This window comes from Myiozetetes cayanensis, unplaced genomic scaffold (assembly GCF_022539395.1).
Source record: "Myiozetetes cayanensis isolate MyiCay16 unplaced genomic scaffold, myiCay2020 scf4, whole genome shotgun sequence".
Lineage (NCBI taxonomy): Eukaryota > Metazoa > Chordata > Aves > Passeriformes > Tyrannidae > Myiozetetes > Myiozetetes cayanensis.
Window position 1 is genome coordinate 19,491,954 of NW_026087631.1, and position 21,722 is coordinate 19,513,675.

The 21,722-nt window shown below is 40.0% G+C and overlaps 1 protein-coding gene across 6 annotated transcripts in view; it reads right to left on the reverse strand.

The window, feature by feature from the left end:
• The window catches only part of CEMIP2 (cell migration inducing hyaluronidase 2), a 52,443-nt gene extending 34,312 nt beyond the window's left edge, over positions 1-18,131 (reverse strand). Inside the window, exons 1-2 of one of the 6 annotated variants that reach the window (XM_050328979.1) lie at positions 17,864-18,131; positions 777-1,113 (exon numbers count right to left, since the gene is read on the reverse strand). In XM_050328979.1, coding sequence (XP_050184936.1) covers positions 777-1,101 — 325 coding nt within the window. In that variant the 5' untranslated portion in view covers positions 1,102-1,113; positions 17,864-18,131. Of the gene's footprint in view, positions 1-776; positions 1,114-3,456; positions 6,630-11,146; positions 11,257-11,328; positions 11,348-11,812; positions 11,921-12,624; positions 13,028-17,863 lie in introns of those variants that run through there. The other 5 variants (XM_050328978.1, XM_050328981.1, XM_050328984.1 and 2 more) reach the window with 5 other exon arrangements.
• Positions 18,132-21,722: the final 3,591 nt, after the last annotated feature.

Below are 21,722 nucleotides of genomic sequence, written 5' to 3' on the forward strand. Positions count from 1 at the left end.
ATACCAAAAAAATTCAAGCAAAACAACCAAAACAACCTATGTTCCAAACTATACTACCAACTGCACCTCACAGCAACTCTTAGGAGTAACTGGCCAGAGTGACATACACTTTGTGATCAGCAGTTAATCACATCAGTTGTTCATGCTTTACAGACACTGACACACCTCAGAGATTCTCCAAATTCCACAAAAGTTGCTCAGTTTTCTAAAATGAGCTGGAGAAAAAAAAAAAATCAAGGCTAATAGATCAAAAAAAGGCCCCGCCCAATTTGTGTAAAAACACAGCAAACACATACAGTTCGTAGAGGTTCTCCCAGGTTTTTAAATGTTTTTACTTGAATGCTTTTTCATTATCTTCTTTAGTTAACTGCTTACCCAGATAAGGATTTCATTTTGCCTACAATTTAGGAACTGACAAGACAACTTCTGCAGACAAAAATAATTACGCTTATAAAACATTCGTGTCTTTTTCCCCTCAACCAGTAATCTTTATTTACTGCTATGCCTGTTTCATGTAAGTAAATCAAATCATGCATAATAAAAACGACACTGATAACATAAAAAGGAGCTGATCTTTGCCCCAAACACTGCCTCCTTCAATGTTAAAATTGCACTGTCATATTAAGTGCATATTAAGTGCAATAAGTGTCATATTAGTGCACATAAGTGTCCTATTTTTGCACTTAACTTTCAACACTAATCCTGATGCTGAATCATTGAGTTATGATCACAGGTAGTACAACTTCTAGGATGATTTTGTTTGCAAAAAAACTTACCATCTGGAGCGTATTTTGAAGCTATTCCCAAAAAAATCCCCAGTGCAACAAAAAGTGAAAGGCTAGAAATGGCAAAGCAAATAAGAGTATTTTTATGCCTGTTGGCTTCTGCCTGTCGGCGGTGCTGCTCCACTGGTAGGGATGGAAGTCTTGTCCGGGCTTCTTGTCTGGCCGAGGTAAATTCAGCTGCAGCATGGCTCTGTGAGGGTGGCGGGGGACGGAGAGGGGCAATTCTCCCTGGGATGTACCCCGAAGACCTGTGACTGCTCCCATTCTGAGGCCGGAGGAATGCAGGGGAGCTCCCCCTGGCATCAGTGTCTTGCATGTTATAAAGTCACTGGAACACGCACACACATACACACAGGGAAGAGATAAGAGACAGGCTTTCAGAACACAGATCAAAATACATAAAAGGAAAAAAGAAATAACAACAATGACAGGCAACTTTAAGCCACATTTCTAAAGAAGAACAGGCACTGAAGTTGTGGCTATGTACAAAGTATCAGTCACTCAGTTGCTACTGAGCACTTAACAGTATGAAACAATAGTATACGTGTCTTCAACAAAATTAAGCTCAAAAGCATCTGGTGTGGGAACCCAGTACAGCACAGACCATTTCTTCATAGTTCCAGTAGGTATTTTTCACAGAGTGTTTTCACAGTTAACTTGTATTCTGCGATTAAGAAATAAGCTGAACAATGAGAACGCTAGCAACCCCTGCTTCCCCACAGTTATGCAAAGAATGCCTAAATGTATTTCTTCTGCGCACAGGAGCTGAACAAATTCCTCACTGTTTTCCTTTCTGAAAAATAAGCTGAAAGAGACAAACCCTCCTTCCACACTGGAAGTAGCAAAATGCATTTAAATATACAAAATACCAAATACTATTTTGTGTCTATTCATGCTGTCTATTCAGTGCTCTTAATGAGCTGAAGCATACAGGACTCTTAATTTACTTACAGCAGGATTCAATTGCTAGTAAAGGTGCCTCAGGAATGATCCTACAAGAGAGCCATCTGCATCTCATTCAGCAAACCTTGTGGTTTTCCTCACTACTGAGATGCTTCAGTTTGGACACAAAGCCTGGAAGCAACATGACTGCTCCATATCAATGTACCTATCACCCAGAAGCTTTTATTTCAGTTGCTAGTATTGCTTCCATCTTTCTTCTGAAGCACTCAGTGAGGAAAGACTACCAGTGCCATCACTGTCTGGCCTATCCTCACCACCAGTTCTAAACCACTATGCTTTTCTGCTTTAAGAGACACAAACATGCATTTGACTGTTATCTCAGGTTTTCCAGTCAACAGTGTTCTACAAAGTACTCTCAAAGCTGGTATGATTTCTTTTTCTCATTACTATTAATATTTCTTATGGATAGAACTTTTTGAGAAGGCTCCTCAAGTTTCAGTTAACTGAAAGGTAACCTTTTTAACTAAATCCTGAAGGGGACTGAAGCATAAGTCATGTGTATTAAATAGCAATGTGAATCAGGAAAATAAAAACTACTAATAATGGAAGACCATAAAGATCCTCTTTCTCTTCCATTAACAAAGAGTTACTCTGAAGCGAAGGGCATGTTGATGAAGGAGAAATGTGATAACTGTAATCTTATTCAGAGAAGTAGCAAAGGAGCCTTTTGTCTCTCGTCCTGCAAAATCTGATACTTCACTGTTTCAAGGCAAAAGAATTGTTACTATTGAACAGGCTGGATTAGCCTTTTATGGAAGACAATGCATCTCCTGATGTATACACAATGACAATCAAGGCACTGAAACATTAACTGCAGTAGCTATCCCAGAGTGCAAAAATTATTTCAAGTCCTCCAGCAGTGTTTCTCGCACCTGTTCGTTACAGCAAATTGATTTTCACCACTCTCCTTTCTGTTATTAAACTATTTCCCCAACATAATCTTCTCTTCCCAGATTTAACTGCCCAGTGTGTTATGAGCAGTGGAACAGTTTGCATTCACCACATGTGCTTTTACACTCAACTTGTGATCTCTCAGCAGGGAAAATTCAATCATTTCTATGTTTTAAAAGTGGTGTTAAAAGCTAAGCAGAGAAGGAGCTTTTCAGCTAATTCAAAGACAGTCTAGCTGAAACAAATACTGGACTAACTTATTGATTAAAAGCTTTAAGAAATCTGACCCAGCATTGAGATTTATTTTGTGATCTAAAACCCTAACTCCTTAAACTTAAAAGGTTTCAGTTACAACATTTATCAGTGAAACCAACGAAATGACTACAGGGTTCATTATAGCATGACACAAAGAGTTAACGAGTTTGTTAATTATTCAGCTATATCATCTAAACTCAAATTGCCTATGCAAAACTTGATGTAGTTTTACAAAATAATTTTACCACAATTTTGCCTATCAAGGTCTCAAAGTACTGCCAGACCTCTAAAGAAAAAAAAAAAAATCATTCATTACAACAGACATTAAAAACACTTGTGTCATATTTCAAGCATATTTTGTTTTGAACAAAGTATTCTGCTTTGCTTGCAAACCTCATTTTGGAAACCCTAAAAGTTTTCCAACTATTACACTCAAGTGCAAACACAGGTCACCCCAAAGACAGGTGGGAAAGAGACTGCAGAATTGCTTTGTTGCCCATTTCAAAATAAAAATTATGAAACAAAGCCACAAGGAGATACTTAGCACACTCTAGAGACCTACCATATAGTGTTCCATTAAAACAGGAGTGACCATTGCAACACTTCCTTCCCTCTTCATGTGTTATTTGAAATTCTCTAGCTGAAAAAGGATCTCTTCTATCCTGTAGAGCAGCTACTGGCTTTTTTAAAAGACAAATTGATAACTAATTCAAATTATTGGCTTGTTTATTTCCACTCGGTGGAAGCCTTCAAACAGCACCACAAAAATGCAGGCACTGTAGTTGGCTGTATGGCCACTTGTGCCCCAGAAATGCGATTATTTAATTGCACAAATACAGTCTGTATGTCACAAATACAGCACAAATACAAATTTTTCTCTGTAAATTCATTTACAGAGTAAAATACAGGGCAAAACCCACAAACTGCTGAACTACCTAAATATCACATTTCCTTGCAAGTTCCCATACACCTAAATTTCTCCATGTTTCCCTTTAACCTATGCCTTTGCTGTGGTCTCCTAAACTAGCTTGTCATCTGGGCACCTCTTCCCGATGGTACAATCTCAGACAAGAACATCACCCAATTTTACAACTGTACTGTAGTATAGAGAATGATGCAGTATTTTACTTTGCAGCTTGCTTCAAAATGTTTTCAACAATATTTGAGTTCTTGTACCATATACAACCAATTACTGAAGAGTTATACAAATATGTTGTACAAATATGTTATTTGTCATGCCATTCAGGCATGCCCTTGTCTCAGTATTCCCAAACTTCTTGCACTTCAGCCTTCAACAGGTTATCATGCAAGACTTTAAATCCATTTTTCAACACAGCTTTTAGTCAGGGCCACACTTAAACATGTGCTTCCAGCTCATCAGTACCAGCGAAGACTGTCCTATGCACAGACTCAGCTGGAATATCTCAGATGCTTCATCTCACAATTTACTCATCACAATCTACCTACTGGATGACTGCACTACTTGCATATCACTCTTTTGCAAGTAGTGCTACTCCACACAATCCAGATTTTTTCTCATGCACCCATTCCTAAAACATAAGCAAGTACTTCTCATACTGATCACATCAGCCAACTCAGCTTAAACCACCTAAAATACAAATTCTGTTTTGCACAGCATCTAAGTGAAAACAGTGAATGCCTGCAAGTCTGGATCTGCCTACAGAGCATCTCAGCTGTGTGGACAGCAAACCCCAATAGGCAGACAGCAACGAGCTGCTGAACATGCTGCAACATCTCCAGTCTCCTCAAGAATTCCTTCACCACTTTTAACCTGTGCCACTATCACACTCATAAAAGCCTATGTTGTTCCACACTGCCAGAAACTAGAAACATATGCACTATACATCCAAGGAATAACACCTGAACCTCCTAAGATGTGACTGTGTGCTGAGAAGTGCCATGCTTATCCATTACTCATTTTGGGGCTGTTTTCCTGGAAAGGAATCTGATTCTTTCACCAGATAATTCAAAACTTTACCTGACACCACCCAAAACGTGAGAAATATTCCAAGATATTTCATGCTTCTCTGCTGTCAAATAAAATCCATCAAACATGCTAGAAAACTCCTACACTCCTCACCTTCTGAAAACTTTGTCAAGAAAATATTCCACTTCTATGCGGTGCAAAGAAATTAATGTTTCACTTAAAGTATGTTTTAAGGATCATATATCTTAAAAATAAAACAAAAGAGAAACCAGAAGAAATCACACATTTCTGTTGATCTGGGCTATCAAACACCACCAGCTCTAGTGCTGATCTATTACCACAATGTCTAATTTCAGAGTATATAATTTCCATCAAGGAAAAGGCTGAGGAAGAGCGGAGGAAAACAACGCACACCAGTTAAAAAAAAAAAAAATTCCCCCATGCAACACAGCACTGCAATGGTTACTCCTGCTTTCCTGGTAGAGGCACTTGTCTGGTATGAAATCAAAGTGCAGTGAGAGACACAAGAAAAAAGGGACAAGAATTGAGTGTTAAAAAGCTTCTGAGTAGCTACAATTACTGAACAGAAAGTGATACAAAGCAAACCCCTGAAGTATGACATGCACATCTTTACAAGCCTTCAACCTGGTCAACTACAATGGAGATATTAATTCAATGCTTCAAGTGCCCTGGAGGTCCCCGGTTCAACAAATCTCAAACTCACCATTAAGAATAGTAGATACAGGGGTGCCCACATGCTTTCCTATCTGCTTCCACATTTCCCTATCTGGTTCCACATTTTCTGCTACTTCCTCATTCTGAAATTACACCTACCTATTCACTGTGACCACAGACAGCAATGTTTGTAGGAACCCACTTTTCCACCTGTGTACAAAAGCTGGAAAGAATATATACACAGTAGAACACACTAATACAGTTAAGTAACTGTTGGAAATCACAAGAACTTTTATGACAGCCTGAGAAATCCCAGCTGACTTAAAATAAAAGTGTAAAAACTCTTATTGACATCTTATTGACATCTGATGCAGCAGATGAAATATCTAATTTTGCAGAAAGTTCATGTATAAAACTTAGGAATTTTTGTACTTCTGCAGAGATGTGTTTTACTGCAGAAACTGCAGGGACATGTTTTTTTCCCAAACATTATCCTGTAAGCTTTCAAGAATTCTTAACTGACCAGAAGATACTGCTATTTTCAGTCTCCTCCAATACAACTGTAGTATTTTCAGATCTTGCAAACTAAAACGAAGAAACATAACCAAGAAGCCACAGTAAACTGTAGTCAGTGTATCTAAAATGGTACCTGACACTTACAGTGAATTCTACTTTTCTCCCTGTATTTCTTTTTGATACAGTTAACCTCTATAAATTACTTATAAATCGGAGAGCTCTATTCTGGTTTTCATTCACTGTTAAAACAATAGCATGTTCTGCTGGATGAAACCATGTAGAAATCACTTGTTTCTTTGCATACAAGTGAATCGACCGACAACTTAAATACAGCAGATGCAAGAGGGTGCACTAGGAAGTATGGCGCATGGGCCAAAATAAGCAACATGAATGGAACAATTTTTACTGTTTCATATTTTCAGGAATTAAAGATTTAATAATTTGTCTATGAGAATAAGAGTGGAAACTTGCATTTTAATCACCCATCTGCTATTAGCTTGCTGCATGAATCACAGCTTATTTCAGCCCCAAGGCTGTAATATGAGAAAAAAAAGTAATCACTAGCCTCTCGGGGACATCGGAGGGTTAGTTCAGAAAACACTTCGTTCTTCTCAGCTCAGTGATGCATCTGAGTACAAGTCTACTTTTAAGTAAATAAATAGCTCTGTTTAAGTCAACAGCTTCATGCAAAAGTGATGGATTTACTGCATTCACCTTAGAGAAACTGAATATGATGGTAGGAAAAAACAAAACAAAACAGCAAAAAACTTGAACTACTTCTCATATTGACAAAGAGAAGTGGAATCTACAGCTATCTGCAGTCTCTAGAAAAACATAAATCCCATCTAAACAGCCACAGTTTAGGACTTCACTGCAGAAAGTTCTCTGTGTAATGGTAATACACTTCAGAGAGGTGAAGTCCAGTTCTGGGACTACCTTGAATCACAAGCCTACAATCGTCCTCCAAAGAGGAGGAAAATAAGATTAGATATCTATTTTCTTATTTTCAAATTAGAAAAGTTCTCATAAATAGATTATGAGAATTAAGATTATAAGCATATATGACAGCACAGAAGATAACAGGCAATGGGGAAAACAGTCAGATCCCATGTTTAGCTTTGGTCAACAGATACAAGCAAAAATACTCCCGAGTGTACTGATAGAACCACTTTATAATCAGAGGGCTGTCATATTTAAATTATATTTAAAACAATAATCTTTCTTCTTAGGCAAAGCTGTTAAGTTCTTTCTTTCCAGTTCAACTCAATCTTCAGTAAATGATATGTCACCCCTTATTCTGCTTACTTGAAGGACTGTTTTTAATTGTACATCAACCACAGACAAAACAATGCTGCTTGAAAAGCTGAACTGTTGCAGCTGCACAGCCACATTCTTTGAGGTTGTCTTGCATTTGTATGAGCCAAGGTAAATGAATTTGCCTTAAAAAAATTAATTAATAGCTCCAAATCACATCCAATGAGAACATAGCTGTGACATCAGCACGTCTTAGCTGTTTGAATTCCCAAAGGATTCTTCATCCTGGTGGTGGATGACTAAGAGAAAGGATATATGACACAGGTTCATACAGTCAGGAGTAGAAGGAAGAATGCAAATGAGTTCATGTCTCTTCCAAGGGGAAAAAAAAAAAAAGCTGAGACAGAGAGGTTTCTGAGCCTGACTCAGTACTGTATGCTACGGACTTCTAAGACTTTACATAGGTTCAGAGAGCAAAAAAGGTTGCAGAAAAGTCAGTCTCAGTAAGAGGGCTGTTGGATAAATAATACTGCCTCAAGTTTAAGAAGTCCTTGAGCAGTAAACCGTTTGAGGCTGAAAGCAGTAGTATCATTATGTAGTAACTATATCAGATGCCTTTTCCTCAGCACTGTCAGACATGGGGCAATTGCCTGGATGGACACAAAGCCTGATACGATGTGGCCACTCTTCTACTATGCTCTAAGATCTCATTTAACTGTCTTCCGCCTTCACTTTTCCAAAATCACCTCTCCTCCTGTAAGGATCACATCCCTTCTCAGCTCAGCCACTGCAATTGTCTGTTGACATCATCAGCACAAAATACACCTTTACCTGACAGCTTACATTTACATGCCAGACTGATACGCAGTACCCGATACACAGGTACAGTTTTCACTTAGCTGTAGGAATGGTGACATTCAGCAGAATGGCACAGCACATACCAGCTAAATCCACTAGAACACAAAGCCTTCAAAGGAAGAGACTTGTGAAAAGAGCTTCTACCGATAAACTAAGAATAACTTCCTGTGTATCTCAATGCCAACATCCTCTGCGGCTCTAAGGTATCACAGGAATCACAGAATTATGTGAGTCGAGAGCTTGGTGAAAAACAAACAGTGACTTAACTTACACTGAAATTTACACTGACTTAACATGAAACTTTTGTACAATCTTATGAAAAGAAAAAAACATGTTCTATTATTCCCCTTTTATAAAAGTCACAACTAACATATTTGGGATATCCCAAAAGAGAAGTAAGTCTTCAAAGAGCAAAACAAAGACCTGTAATCCACCATTAAGTATGCCTTCTGCTGAGCTAGTGGCTACGTTCTTATTTTGGCTTACATGTGGTAAAGTCCATTCTAGGAAACTCCAAGAACTTTGCACCCAGTCGCTAAGTACTGCAACATCCTGCCAGGTATAGATGGTCAACTTGCAGGACTGCACCACTTTTTTTTTCACATTCCCCTTCTTCTTAATCCCAGGCACCAAAAAGATATAAGAGCTGCTAGCAGGTTCTCTTGCATTAAACTACTTCACACCAAAGGAATAAAATCCATTACAAGTTCTAAAGTATGCATTCTTTAATGCCTTCAGTGTTTCATTTCAATACTGGCAAATACATCACTTTTCTCCCTCACACCCTTTATAAAAGCACAGAGTTTTCTACTCTTTCTCCTTTACTATTCAAAGAGTGCATTTCAGTGGATTTCTACACCCATATCTACAAACAATTGCCAAAGTTACCTCCACTAAATCGATAGTGAAATCGCTTCTAGTAAAAATAAGCTGAGAATGAACCAAGTCTAATCATGATTTGAACCAAGAAACTGCAATTTACAATACAGACTTTAATTATGTTTTGATGCACACTTTAGATGATTCTACAAAACTGTCTTAGTAATAGTAAGCATGAACTCTACTGGTATACTTAAGACTATACTCCTATGATACAACTTTTTAATATACAGAAAGTGAGATTTACCAGATCTGTCTGAGGTTTTTTAAATCGTTGGTGCAAGCACACGGGTGAAGAACAGTGTCACCGCAAGAGCTGTGGGACAAGTTTCTTTGAAGACATGCATGACGCGGCCCACCAGCCAAGAAGCCCCTTACGCTGTGGGACAGGGGTAGCAGGGGTGTAGCCTTACAGCTGTGGAGGCTGCAGCATCAGTCCCATCAAACAATGGAGACCAAGCTTCTTCTCCTCCCCAGTTGCCCCCAGCTCCTGTACAAGACAAAACAAAGAGGAGATGGAGCTCCAGAAAGTGGGCAGAGCCATCTCATAGGTAAAGAAGAAAAGGGCTACCTCCTACTCAACAGGTAAGACAGACATAATTGAGTCACCAAGTAAGGTTCTTGATGTATCTCACACCCATCTTTCTTTCCTCACGTGGAGAAAAAAATAATGGCCTCCAGAACACTGCTCATCTTCTGCAAACAAGACTTCCATGGCAAGAAGCTGAACTGACTAACCTCAAAACACACAAAAAAAGCATGCTAAAACTGTTTAATAGAATTTTTCTGAAACACAATAGACATGTAATAAAGGAAGTTAATGACTGTGCTTTGTATTAAAAGCAAATTAATAAGTTGTCTGTAATTGAAGAACACTTCTAGTCCAGATTGGCCAAGGCACACAGGTATTAATTTGCATCTTTGGTGATAAGAATATTGTTTTGAAGTATTTAAATCACACTGAAAAGCACCTGTCCCACCACACCGCACCCTTTTATTTCACTCAAGGAAATAAAACTCCTAACCTCCTTTAAAGTACAAGTTACTCAAACATGTATTAATTCAAATTTAAAAAAGAAAAACAAACTGTAAAATAACCAAGGTAGTCCCCCAGCTTGTGCTCTATCTATTTTTATATTCATGCCTTAGAGGAAAAACAACCTTTTTGTACCCCTGCTCCATCCCCTAGTATGGCAACTTGGAAGAAATGTGAACTGAGCCACTAATGTAACTCTTCCACCCACAGGACCTGTTACAGCTGGCAAACCTTTAGTGGATTTCACAGGGTTTTTTGAAAACAATGGCTTTTCCACACAGGGGCCACCATCTTCTAGTAGTTAGTGTCTCCACCAAATAGTGACAAGCCTGATGAACTGGCTAAAAGTTTCCAGCCAACCCTCACCACCATTTTCCCCACAATATACTGAGGGGATGAAAGTGATAACATTCACAATTAAAAAACCCTACAGTCTGCCACTGAAAAACACCTATCCACATCTCAAAACAGTACACTCCTCAGCTACTCTTCACATCATATGCTGAATTTTAGAAGACACTCATTTTGGCATGGACCTTACAACACCCCTCATCTTTGTCCTCTTCCCCCCAATACTCCCTTTTTTTCTTCTCAAATCTCCTTGATGATGGGGGCGTTATGAGTGCTTTACATAAAACTGTTACTCCTCTGGACACTTTTTCCCTGGCATACAGACTGTTGGATGCTGTATTAGCAGGGAGAGCGCAGGAGTTGCAGGCACAACAAACTTGGTCAGGCAGAAGATTTTACATCCGTGCAGGTACTGCATAGGATTCATGTAGACAAAGCATGTCGAAGAGCTACAGATGCTAAGAACAAAGATGAACATCCCCTCCTCCCTACTGCTACCCATAGGCCATTTCACATCATTTCACATTTTTTCTGTGATTCATTAAAACTTGACTAACGTCACACAAAAATATTAAGTCCTGCTTTATCTTCATTTAGTCTTTGCCAAGGCCCAGGTGCTATTTTGTTTTTATAACTACTCAGGAATATAAAATCTCTCCCCTTTTAAAGAATTCATGCCACTAATTCACATGTAGAGCACAAACAAGGACAGCATCTTCAGCTCACAGCCCTCACCTAAGCTGTGATATAGTAAAATCGCGGCGCATTCATCACCCCACACCTTCTTTTCTTGGAAGGGCTGGAATGATGTACAACTTCCACTGGTTCTTCCGTGCCTCTGGGCAACTAAAACAGATTCTAGTTATCAGTCACCAGGAAGGCACTCCACCATAACCCGATTATTCGGGGATACCTACCAAGTCCCACCCGGACCCTGCTGCGATGCTGATTTGAGCCCAGCCGCTTCCCACTGCGACTCCAGCAGCATCCCACCGGGCGCGCCAACAAAGCCGCGGCCCGCCCGGCGCGGCCCCGCCGCACCTGCCGAGCGCCCGCGGAGGGGTCGCGGGGCCCACACCTGCCGGGCACAGCCTGAGCGCCCCGGGGGCTCGCCTAGCCGGCCGCTGCCCGGCCCTCCCCGCCCCGCCGCCGGCTGCTGCTTCTGCAGCCGCCCCCGCTCCGTCCTTCCCTCTGCTCTCCGCTCCTTCCTTCCCTCCCCTCCCGCCGGCCGCAGGAACAAAAGAGGCCAGAGCGGCGGAGCCCGCCGGCAGGCGCGGCAGCCCAGCCCAGCCCAGCCCAGCCCGGTCCGCACTCGGGCGGTGCGCTCTCTCCGGCAGGCCCGGCCCAGCCCGTCCCGTCCCGCCGCTGGCCCCGGCCCGGCCGGCCCGGGCGCGCTCTCACCTGGGCCCGGCGCTGGCGCGCTCAGGGCGGCGGCATGGCGCTCCCCGCCCGGGACACGGCGGGAGGCCGCCGGCTGCTCGCCCAGTCCCACCGCTCCCCGCCCCGGCTGCCGCCCTTACGCAACTGGTGGCGGCCGCGATCCCCGCGGGGAGTCCCAGCTCCCGGCCCCGAGCGGCGGCGGCTGCGCCCCGCGGCCCCGCCTCCTCGCTCCCACCGCCCCCGCGCCGGGGGCGAGGCGAGACCGCCCCACCGCCCGCCCGCCCCTCGCCCCGCCGGGGCCGCCCGCCGCCGGCTGCTCCGCTCCGCGCTCCGCGCTCCGCGGCACGGCGCTTCCCGGCCCGGGTGGAGGGGTTCCTAGCGGGACTACGTCCTCCCGGCCCCACTAGGGGTGTCCCCGCGGGACTGCCTCCCCCCGGTCCGCCCATCCGCCTCCTGCAGCACCCGGGGCTACGATCTGACCTACGGGTCTCCTCCGGGCTCGGCGGAGAGAAGCTGATTTACAACTAAAATACCAGACACAGCGGTAAATGCCCATGTCCGAGTTTTAAAAATAAAATAAAGAAAAAAGTTCTCAGTATAAGCTCGCAGATAGTGCTGGGGCGCTGTGAAAGGTCCGCGATATGCGAAAGCAGGTGAAGAAGCGGGAGGCATAGGGGTGAGACAGTGCGCTGCCTCCTCAGAGGCAGCGGGGGAGGGGGATGGAGGGATGGAGCGCTTCGGAGGGGACACTAGCAGACGGCAGAGGAACGGGGCAGCTGTCGGTACACGCACGCTGACCGAGCTGAGCGGGGAGAGAGAACAAAGTTACTTACAGCAGTCGTAGTCCAGGCAGTCTGATCTGGGGAAAGAGATGACTGGAAAATCTGATTCCAGCGCTTTCTGGTTAGGTGGGTTGTTTTTTGTTTCTTTTTTGGTTGGATTTTTTGGTGGGTTTTTCTGGTTTTTTGGTTTTGTTTTTATTTTTTTTATTTTAGTATCTGATTTGGGTAAAATCAATCTGAGCGCAAAATATACTGAATTTCAAGGAACCTGTGCCTGTAGCTGTTACACAGCAAACAGCATCAGTTGGTTTAGAAAATCAGACTGTGAAGCTCCACGACTTGCGTTTGCTGGGGACCCGGAGCATCAGGACAGCTCAGCCTCCCAGGCTGACAGCTTTGATGTAGATCTGACAATGGACTTGTCTTATAACCTTCGGACCTCCCACCGTTTCCCGTGCACCGAGGTTGGGCCAAACTCATTACAAATCGGAAAACAAAAAAATATTAAAAAGCACCCTCATCTGATTCGAGACGCTCCAATGAAATACGTCGGGAAATAGAGCTAGCGTTTGCCAACATAATTATTTCCTTGGGAAAATTCCACACAGGTGATAACTAAGTGGTAACTCGGTTATATGTCTATGAACACTGCACCACGTAGCTTTGGTTCCAGCGATTTCCTCTTTGTTGACCAGCAAGCACAGCCCGCGTGTGCTTGCAGCACATGGGGACATCTAGCGCCTAAATAATAGACTGCAAATCAGTTTAATTAGTCTGAAATCTTGGAGATCACAAATCTTTGGACATCGCTTGCAATATTTTACCAGGGCTGCGGGGTTCGGGGCGGTATCACTGCAAACCACGACACCGCAGAACACCATCTGCCGTGCACAGGGACCGCGGGGGAATGAGCAGCTGCACTACCTCAGGAGAGGCCTGTGCCTGCAGCTCTGCTGCACAGCTTGGGCTTCAGGCCGCGACTTTCAGGACTGAGATTTAAAGTAATACTTTATTCAAAACAAAGATATTTCTGTATAGACACAAAAGGGGTTTGAGACAGTTCCTAACTTGCTCTTCTCACTAAACCACAGTGAGGAAAGCCTTTAGGTGTATGAATGAGACAGTTTTATCTTCACTTTGATCATGTCTCTGTGTTTTTATTCCTTCTTAGCTTAATTTTGTTTTAGTTCCCAGGAGCACAATCCTTCTAACAGATGTGATTGTAAAACTTTGCCTCTTTTGGACAAATACACATGCAAAATAAATATTTACATTTGCAATTACTTTGGCTGGAACTAAACTGAAGGGTAGTTTATCTTTTATCAGCCTGGCACTTGTGACTAAAATGGACATCCACTTGACATATGTAATATTATGTATGTCCATGAAGTGGACAATGAAGATTCAGTTCTCTATTTGCAGAGATATTCATGTGCTGTGAAACTCTAGCAAATAAGTAGTAGCTGTACCGGTTTTAGGATGTGTCTCACCTTCTCAAGGTTGGTGGGTTTTTTTAATATGAAAACACCCTTTCAATTATCCTTCGTCATATAATCCCATACAAAAAATAATACTGAATTATTCCCAATGAGTGACAATTGTAATAAAATTTTGAAGCAATTTAATTTGTAGTAGTTCCTGTATTCCACAAATTACTGGGGATCAAGCCTTTCCTCTTCTTTAGGAAATTATTTTCACTTAATGCAGTACTTCCACAAAAGGTGTGCTTTGGTGATTTTAGCAGAAGGATATATTTCCAGAACTCATTAAGTAATAGAACAAGACACTAAAAATGTATTATTATGTATTTCTCAAACAATTTTGTTACATAAAGCACTGCTTATCCACTGGACAGATAGGAGTCCAAGAACAGAGAGTATTTACTTTTCTATGTACTTGTACACAGTGAAGGAACACAGACTGCTGATCAACATTTCCAGCCAGAAGCCTGAAAAAAGCTCATTTCAGTGATATCTGTGTGGGTATTTTTGCTAGTACTACTATATAGGAGCATAAAGTAGAATAACTTCTACATACTTAAAGTAGTCTGAAGCTAAATATATTGCATTATGTGTACAAATATATATAAATATATATGCATATGTGTGTGTGTGTATGAGTGTACACGTGTGTGAACATTTTAGACATCCCACACAACACATACTTGTCAGTCTTAGGCAATTCACAAATTTGTGTCATCCATAAAATCACTGGATCATAGAATCATAGAATCATTAAGCTTGGAAAAGACCTTAAGAGCATCAAGTCCAGCCATTAGCCTAGCATCACCACAATGTTCACCACTAAACCAGGTCCTTAAGTGCCATATCCACAGGTCTTTTGAACACTTCCAAGGATGGTGGCTCCACCATTTCCCTGGGCAATATGTTTCAGTAGTTTAAACCCTTTATGTGGAAAAAAAAAAAAAATCCAAATGTTTAATCTAAGCCTCCCTTGAAGCTGTTTCCTCTCATCCTGTCCTTTGTTACCTGGGAGAAGATTAAGATTCTCCCCTTCACTACAACCTCTTTTCAGGTAGTTGCAGAATGGAATTATCACTGAGCACCTATAATTTTTCAAGGGATGGATTCACTTGAATAAAACAATCCTGTAAGTATACAAAAGACCAGACTTTGAGATTACCCAAGTATTTGAAATCTCTGTATCAAATCCCAATGTCACACTAAAGAGTTAGTGCAGCTTCATCTGGTATGACTTCTTCCATCATCCTGCTTTGAGTTTCGGCAGATAAAACTTTGGGCAAGTGTATAAACCAAAGTTCTAAAATGGCAAAAGATAGACTTGAAAGAGATTATTGATGGCATCACTATGGTCTAATGATTTCAAAATAAGAGAGAGGGAAGCCAGCTTTTGTCATTTTGAGCAGAAAGAGGTAGTAGCAGATGGGGGAGCGGTGTTAAGTATATCCAGTTACTAGTAAAAATTACATCCATTCTCTGAATTCCTGTCAAGATCCTTGTGATTTAGAAAATATTGCCACTGGTCTATTGAGATGAGAGCAAATGTACGTATTTCTTTCCTTATTTAAGCCTTTCTGGCATATGTCCCAGGCACTCTGTGCTAATATCTTTTCCACATAGTTGCTGTGTTTTAAATTATCATACAAAACACATGGAATTTTAATTAACTCTCTAGGAGTTTAATACATTGTGTGGCCAAAAGAAAAAAAAAAAACAAAAGAAGTTATATTCATGAAATAATACAAAAGCCACCTAGGCCGAAGGAAGGTTTACTCTTGGTAAAAGCCTGTTCTTACTCTGACACACTGTGCTTCAACCAAAGTTGACAGCAGTTAACAAAATTTAAGGGAGAAGGCAGGAGTTTAAAATTCATATTGGGGGCATGTAGAGATAATTTGTAACCAGGTTTTACTAGGGAACATTTTCAGTGTACCATCTTCTCTTGTCCACTGAACAATCATGCCTTTTTCTTACCTTATGTCAAAACAAACCCATATACAACTCATTTGCTTTTTGCAGGTTTACAAAAAAAATGTGATCTATTTCTGAGTTCTTCCTAAAATTCTACCTATCTTACTTCTCCCTCCCTTTGGCTGTTACCAAAACTTTTACAATGGAGAAATACATCAGAATTTCAAGATCCTAGGTCATATAAAAATGAGAAAATGTTTAAACACAAAAACTTATTCATTTTTAGTGGCTTTTTGATTTCCTCCTCTGTAATCAGACTCTGATAGTGAATGAGCAAAATAACCAAAAAAATTCTGCTGATGAAGGGAGTATAGGCTGCATTGCAGGGTGAAAGGAGAATTGGTAAACTGGGGCTTTAAAAGAATAGTGGAAAATAATTGTAAAGACCTAACAAAACTACAAAGCAGATATGGGTAAAACAAAGCTCTGTTTTGTCTTTTAAACTTCTGAAGCACAGTTTTATGAAAAACAAAATGCAAGAAATCCATATTGTTTTAATTTTAAACACCAAATCAATCCATTCACTCACATTAAGAAACACAGATAGTACTTTCTCATTGTGTTTACATTTTAGTTCACTGTTATTAAAAATGTGTGATTGAGACTGTTTTCTGTATTTAAACACTTTTTCCTTAGGAAGGCTTCTTGAGACAGGTGTCACTTCAATATTTATTTTAATGTGAATTGGGTTGACATTTATGTCAATTTTATAGGCTAAGTGTAACACCAAATTTGGCTTGCAGTTAAGGTAAATATTGATAGAAACTGATTGATAAATGAGTTACCAGAAACCTAATCTAATCTAATAAGAACTACTGGATCTAGTTGCTTGTTTGGTAAAGAAACATAAACAATATCTAACCAGATACACTGTTAGGCAAGTCAGACCAATGCATTGTCAGAAATTTTTCATTATGAGGCATTCCACAATCCATAAGGTAGACTAAAAATTGTTAAATGAATAATTTCCTACAAATTGCCTGTTAGACTTTACTTGAGGCTGTTTGAAATATCTGTGGTCATTTGTGTTCCATCTCATTGCTTTTAAATTATGTGCATAATATTTCTGTGTGATATATTTATGTCCTGAGTTTTTTGCTTTGTTTTTATCTTAATAGAGAATGATTTTGGTTAAAACTCTATGAGTTTAACAGGAAGAGCAGAACATAAACCATAGATTTCTGATCTGCATTCACATTAGCAGATACATACTAGTAAGCCTGACACACAACAAAATTGCTCTCTTTTAATCCTGAAGAAAGACAGAGTCTGAATTTCACTGTAGAGAAATGCATTTTAAGTGCTTTGATTTTATGGTTATTTATTATGTATCTGATTGAAGAGAAAATATAAATATTTTCATGAGGAGAAATGCTCAGGAATATTACATATTCAAAAAGCATTAACACCTTTGGAAAAAGAACAAAGATATAATGCTTCTAAATTGTTGCCAAAAACAGATATAGAAAGTGCTGAAATCCTGTATGCTGCTACCTTGGTTCCTCCAAGAAGAAACACATGCAAGTAGGAATACTTTTCGTGTATTTGAAAATATAACAGGCCAAATGCAGCTTTAGGACACCAAGGTAATATTAATTTCCATGGCACTAAAACCAAGTTCAAAATGTAACTTTCCATCAAACACAGTAAGGCAAATTTCTTGCAGAAGATAACTGGCTAATGCAAATCTTTGTACAAAGCTTTGGCCTCTCAATTCTGATTCACATTCAAAGCATAGTCCTCAAAATTTTACTCTTTTATAAAAAATTCTCTTAAATACAGCAGAAACACGTTTGACACATTTAAGTAATATTGTAGAATAAAGTAGTTATGCTTACCTTGTTTTGTAACAAAGCAATCACGTGTATGTAAAATCAGAGGGGTTTGCTTGCTGACTGACCCTTTTTCAGTCAGCCAGATGTCTGACTGAACCTTTTTCCTTTTGGAAAAGAACAAATCCAAAGGGTAATCACGACTACAGGAAAAGTTATCTGTTGGGTCCCTTGCATAGGATATCATCCTGACCTTTGGGTTTTTTTACAGAAAAAACAGGAATTGAAATGTCCATAGGAATAACAGCCAAGTGCAAAAACAAGAAGTTTTTGTTTGCTCAACAGATTTTAATCCTTTGATTCTCTGAGAAGTATTTGCAGTCCTGCAGAACATGTATCACATTAAACAACTGGAAATTCAGATTGAGCTATAATCCTAATCCAAAATAATCCAATAATCCAAAATAATCCAATAATCCTAAAAATCAGACTACTTTTTCAAAGTCAGCTCCTAAAACAGAGCTTGAGGTGAAAGAACTATGAACATTACTGTTTTTGCAGATCATTTCCTTAAAAAAACACAAAGTAATATTAAAATATAGAACAGAGGATCATCTAGCAAAGTAGACTCTTTCCAACAGTAGGTGATGACAAGAGATTGTAAAAATATATAAAAATAAGGTTGAGGAAACATACATCAACACATCAACACTTGGTAGACCACTTCCCCATCTTCCAGTGATTTGCAGCTCTGTGTCACCATTCACATGCTTTTTACCAGCTTCTGTTAAAGTAATCTGTCTCTTTTTGAAATACATAGTTTCATAGAATCTATGATGTCCTGTGACAAGGAGGTCTATAGCAGAACTGCTTCTTGTAAGAATAAATACCTCTTTCTATTGGGTTCAGAGCTTCCACTTACTCATGTCACATGATATCCTATAGTTTTTATCTTGAAAGAAATAGTTACTCCTTATTCACCTTTTCCATGACACTTCATCATGCTCTTCTGTGCTCATCTCTTTTTGATATAATAATAAATGTATTAAAAGAATGTATTTCTTTGTTGCTTATATGGAAGCTGTTTCATATTTCACCATTTATTGTTGTCTTGCCAATTTTGCTGCCCATTTGTTTATGGGAGACAGACAGAGAAGTGCAGTACGCTTTAGAATATATGCACCATGGATTAAAAAAAAATGCTTTTTTTTTAAAATTCTCCTTTCTCCCTAAATCATCTCTGAAGTCTTTTTGCTTTGTTGGTCACAGCTGAATATCAAGCTGATGTTTTCTTAGTATTCATTGCAATGTCAAGATTTGATTTCTGAACAGTAACTGTTTGGAGCCTGTACTTTTGTACCTAAATCTTACTTTAGATTTCCCAACAACCTGTAAGTACTAAATGCTATCAAAATCACATCAGTAAGTTTTTAAGAAGGAGCTGCCCTTCAGATTGTTCATGTTCTCTTCTGAACACCATGTTCCTGTTCTGTGTCAATTACAAAACAGGAGCAATGCAAAAATAATAACCTTTGAAATACACTACCCCTTTGAAGAAAATAGACCATCACTTCCCTCTTGTCTCCCTAAACACTGTCATTTAATTTTAGATAAACAATGAGGGGGAAAAAAAGACAGAAAAAATAGCTAATAAAGTATATAATATACTCAAGGTAAGACAGTGCAAGCTTGCCACGCTTTATGCACCTAAGGCTACTCGGTCACTCAAGTTTTTTTCTGCTAACCTCGTAATTTTCCTTCAAGTTCTCATGCTACCAGCCTTGCCATTTGGTTCCACTCCCTTAGCCTCTTGTCTATTTTATTACAGTATAAGCATATTTACTAGGAGAGACAGAGGTACAAGTTGGACTGACACCAACATTTTATAGTTAAGTTCTACCTCCACAAAATTCCTTGGAACGAGCTGCATGGAAGAAGCACAGGAACAAGCACAGGAAGAAAAAGCAAGTGAAAAAAAGACTACAGCTAGAAACATCTTTCGTGTTTGTACATAATGCATCCAAAACTCAGACTTCTTAGACAATGTTTTCTCAGTGAAACTTCAAGCTGAGCATGACAAAGGCGTAATATCTGTCCAAGCAATTTTCTCCACTTCTGAATTAGACATAGCACAGACTTCATAGCACAGAGGTGCTCATAGACTTATAGCACAGAGATGAAAAACTTAGCTGTAGTTGAAGTGAGATCCTGGGAAAAAACAATACTACAGTTGGAGTGGCCTACAAGAAAAACCTCACAACCAAACCTTTAGAGAATCAGAGGTAATGACTGCACAGAAGAGGTCTTGCTGGGTTTATGTATCACAGAGCCTGTTTACTTATCTGGAGAACATTTTCCATAAAACATGGTGTTTCCTGCCATCAATTTACACTGTTTACAATCATAAGGAATCATCAACAGTGCTGACCTGATACAATCATTAGACCTTTCCATGGGTCCAGACTGAAATTCATGCAAATTCTAAGCAACAGAGCAGATTCTCATTAGCCTCTACTGCAGAGGTGTGCTTCACGCAAGCTTTGGACTAAACCACCACCTGTGCACACACCAGATTCATGCTCCAATCTTCAGGAATTAAGAAAGGAGACAAGAGTTAAACTTAGTAAACAAAAACTTCAAGGTGTATGATGACAGCTACTCATACATCCAGCAAATTTCTTGAGCAGGACTGGTCAGAACAAAAATGTCTATGAGACTGCGAAAATTTGTGTCCTCTCTTTGAAGCACTCTTTATTGGACATAAACCCTTAGACGTTCAGGGTCCAGCTAACCAAAAAGACAAAGAGTGGGATACAGTTGTTTCCCAAACGTACAGATGCTTTAAGCTGAATCTTCAGCTATGCACAAAGGGTTATTACAAAGTTATAGAGATTAACAGGGTATTTGTTATTTAACTTCATTTGTTATCTAATGTCTTATTCTTTTGACATTAATATTTCAAATCATACACCTCTCCAGAGATAAAAATCTAATCATATAGGTAAATTATTGCATCTGGAGAAGTGAAGATATATGAGAAAAACAGACCTGAGGACACTGGGTCAGGGTAGAAGGAGGGGTGCTCTTGATGTTGGGGCACAGATTACTCTGCAGCCCTTGGTGAAGACCATGGTGGAACAGCTGTGCCCCTGCAGCTCATGCAGGTCCACAGGGGAGCAGAGATCCACCTGTAGCCCCTGGAAGATCCCAAACTGGAGCAGGTGGATGCCTAAAGGAAGCTGTGACCCAATGGGAAATCTGTGCTGCAGCAGGGTACAACCTCTTCCCCAGCGCAAAACATTAACTTGATGTAGAGATAATGAATAAAAATCAGATGCAAATGGACACAAATATCTTCGAATACTGCTACTTTGGATCTCTTCTCAGATCTCTTCTTAGAGTATACTGTTGAATTTGAAGCAGTACTACCTGACCATCTATCCTGTATAGTAAATACTCAGGAATTCATTGCTAGATACAAGTCTAAAGGGTTATTCAGTAGTAATGACCTCTTTTTTTAAAGAAATGTACAGTTTTAATTGGTCTCCAGAGTTTAAGCTTTTGTTTACCATTCATCTCTCATCCCTCAAGAAAGGAACCCTATTTTATCTGATGTATTTACAATTCAGTGTCTAAGTTTCTTGTAAGATACTATACAAATATATTCAAACAATCTTAATATCTGCCTTAGAGCCTGCAGCTCTACCATTAAGTTCCAAAATATGCATATCAACTTAATAACAGAGATTGCTGACTGGTACAATAAAAGACATGAGATGTGAATGGCTCCTGTATGTCTCATGGGTTCTAATCCTGAAACTCAGTAACCACATTTTAAAGGGAAATATTAGTAATAACTTTACTTCTGATTGGGTGGGGGGGAAAGTTAGTGTGGCTGATAACTCCTAATCACTATTGGTTAGTG